This window comes from Sinocyclocheilus rhinocerous, unplaced genomic scaffold (genome assembly GCF_001515625.1).
Source record: "Sinocyclocheilus rhinocerous isolate Xijiao unplaced genomic scaffold, SAMN03320098_v1.1 scaffold306, whole genome shotgun sequence".
In the NCBI taxonomy this organism is placed as follows: Eukaryota; Metazoa; Chordata; class Actinopteri; order Cypriniformes; family Cyprinidae; genus Sinocyclocheilus; species Sinocyclocheilus rhinocerous.
In genome coordinates, this window is record NW_015662161.1 from 420569 (window position 1) to 423812 (window position 3244).

Genomic DNA, 3244 nt, shown 5'->3' on the forward strand with positions numbered 1-3244 from the left:
TAGTGCTGCTGTTGGATAACGGGTCGAGTGTTCTTTTAAGTACTGCTGGTGCGCGTTTTGCGTCTTCTTTGCGGCTCTCCGTCAAATAACCCCATGTGCGCGATGCACCATTTACAGGTATTTCCCTAAACCTCCACACAGCTCATATATTTTTCCGCCAAGGGGTGAGAATGTAATGATTATGAAAACGATTATTTATTTTTGATAATAATTATTTTATTTCAGTTACTTTTTCAATAACTGTTGTTAGTTTCGTTTCGTTTTAGTTTTTCAATTATTTTGTCATTTTTATTTTATTTCAGTTTACGAAATAGTTTTTTCATCAATCGTTTTCATCTTAGTTTTAGTTTTCGTTTACGAAAATAACCTTGCCACAGATTATATAAATACATTTAGACCACTTAACTTAGTGATTGCTATCGGAATGTGAAGAGACTTTCAACCCAAAAAACAAAAACATGTTTTTGAACCAAACCACCGACCCTGTCTTTAAGTCAACAACTGTATGTTAGAAATAATAATAATACTCTTCATTAGACATTGATTCATTGTAAATGTAGCAGTATTTATTACATCAGAAAATATTATTTCATAGTATATTACCTTTTCAAATTGTACAAACCATAGCTGAACCACAGATTTAACAGATTTTCATTATCAGAAATGATTGCTGCAAAAAGACTTTTCTATCTTTGACTGTTACAAATGGAAAGAGTCATCCACATATTTAAGGACTTAAGGAATTTGTATTCATATTAGGGCTGTCAGTTTAACGCGTTAACTTAATTAATTAGTTATGAAAAAATAACGCGATTAAAATATTTTAATGCAGTTAACACACTGGCCCTGCCCCCAGACCTGTACGTCATCTTACATTTCATACAGTGGACTGTTGACAAATATGATGCAGGGCAACAACTCCATAAATGCAGTTATGCCCTAAAATTCAAGATTATGGTGCAAAAAATGCCTCTGTATGAGTTTCTGTCTCATATTTATATCGTAGGATAAGCAACAGACTATCACACGAGCAGCGAGAGCAATATCACAAGAGTGCTGTTTTTGTCACGAAGAACAAGTACAAATGTGATTTTATACAACAGTTCAGTAAACAAGAAGTTAATATTGTGCTATATTTAAAACACAATTTTGTGAGTTTTTGTTCAATTTTGCCATCGAAAATATTACCTAAAAGCCACAGCAGAATTGCTGTGCGTCTCTGAGCAACACAGTGGTGTTTAGTTTCTGAATGAATCCGCATTTTGAACAAACCGTTTGAACCAATGATTCAGTAGCCCATTCATACCCTGCATCCCAATGTGCATACTATCCACCCTATCTGCCCTAAGTAGTATTGAAAATTACTAATATCACATAGAATTTAGGATGGATAGTGTGCACATTGGGACGCAGACAGAGAGAGCTGTTTACTTCATTCCTGAGTGAATCAGCCGTTTGAACGAATCAACTCATAAATACATTTACCACCTACTGCTGGTAGTTTTAGTTTCTTCTTTAAAGTATAATTTCATTTATTTAAAAAAAAAAAAGTATAATTAAAGGGATTAAAGGGATAGTTCAACAAAAATAAATAAATAAATTCTGTCATGTTGTTTCAAACCTGAATGATTTACTTTCTTTTGCACAACATAAAAGAAGGTATTTTGAATACTGTTTATAACTAAGCTGTTTTGGTCACTAGTGACTTTCATTGCATGAACAAAAAAATACTGAGATTTTTCTCAAATTATCTTCTTTTATATTCCATACTTCATGTTAGGCCATTCACAACATAAAAGAAGGTATTTTGAATACTGTTTATAACTAAGCTGTTTTGGTCACTAGTGACTTTCATTGCATGAACAAAAAAATACTGAGATTTTTCTCAAATTATCTTCTTTTATGTTCCATACTTCATGTTAGGCCATTGTAGCCTAAACATTTAACACAATAATAGATTTAAAGACTGGGAATACCTTTTGGGGGTATTTTCACAGCCAAATTTAGTTTGCGATTAATTAGATTAATTAATCGCAGCACCCTGTAATTAATTAGATTAGAAATTTTAATCGACTGACAGCCCTAATTCATATTAAAACATTCTGAAAAACTATTAAATGGTAAGATGTTAAAACTAAGGGCGATAGCTGTAGTATTAATAACTGTTCTAATTTTCTGAGAATAATGATGTCCATGCCACAACTTTAGTGATAACGACACCGAGAAACGATATCATTTTAATCACTTTCAAAGTGTTTTGTAATCTGATGAAAGATAAAAACACTGACAGCCAATCAGAATCCTGAAGAACTTGAGCATTTAAAGCAGCAGATGACAATTGCAGCACACACTTAAATTAAACCGATGGCTATCGTCCATTGGTGTGGACACTAGTATAGTTATTGTTATAGTGTGCATGGGCTTTAAATCAAATGATAAGGTGCTTTGTTTTCAATGATGAAATGATATGTGTATTTTTATTTAATTTTCAATGCAATTATAATACTTTTCTAGATTATCTTATAAACTGAGAATTGTTTTATTAGGTTTATTTTTCAGAAAGAGGCCAGGGACTTCATCTGTAAGCAAAGCGGCTCATGAAGATCAAACCATGAATGACTGAGATTATGTGTGTGTTTTACCTGTTCCAGCTGTTTCTGCACCACCCCCTGCTGCTCTGTCACATGTTTCAGCTGCTCTGCATCCTCCTCAGGAAACTCCCGTCCTGCTTTCTTGGCAGTTCTCTGCTTGGCTGACAGGGCCTTTTTTGACTTTCTATGGGCCCCAATCTGCTCCTCCAAAAACTTCTGCTGCATCTGAAGCAGCTGCTGGGTTTCCCTGAGCCAGTCTTCATACTGAACCTTCTGTGCATCATCTTGATGGGGAAAAGGTTGGAATTAATAATTACTGGCATACAGAATACATTTTTGTGGTTAAGTGTAAAATGACAATTTAAATATGTTAATAAATGCTTATTTTGGAATTACATTACACATTATACACATCTTCATATTCAGAATGTTTGTTTCATAACTGGATGAGTAACACCAATGTGGACTGCATTACTGATATCCATAATTACTAAAGACTTACGGGAAAATCCTGGTCCAAAATTTGGGGGATTGGGTCGTGCCATGTGAGGAGCAAGTTTGCCATCCTAAATGAGAAATTCACAGAACATTGAGACAAACTGAAATCTGCTGAATTTTGTGCGGAGTTCTACACACTCAGATAGGGATATGGC

The 3244-nt window shown here is 34.2% G+C and overlaps 1 protein-coding gene across 1 annotated transcript in view; it reads right to left on the minus strand.

Annotated features, from left to right (window-relative positions):
- Positions 1-3244, minus strand: part of LOC107727489 (histone-lysine N-methyltransferase 2C-like) — a 120581-nt gene that overhangs the window by 21234 nt on the left and 96103 nt on the right. The window contains exons 42-43 of the mRNA XM_016537362.1: positions 3094-3157; positions 2643-2875 (exon numbers count right to left, since the gene is read on the minus strand). Of these exons, the coding sequence (XP_016392848.1) occupies positions 2643-2875; positions 3094-3157 (297 nt within the window). The remainder of the gene's footprint in view (positions 1-2642; positions 2876-3093; positions 3158-3244) is intronic.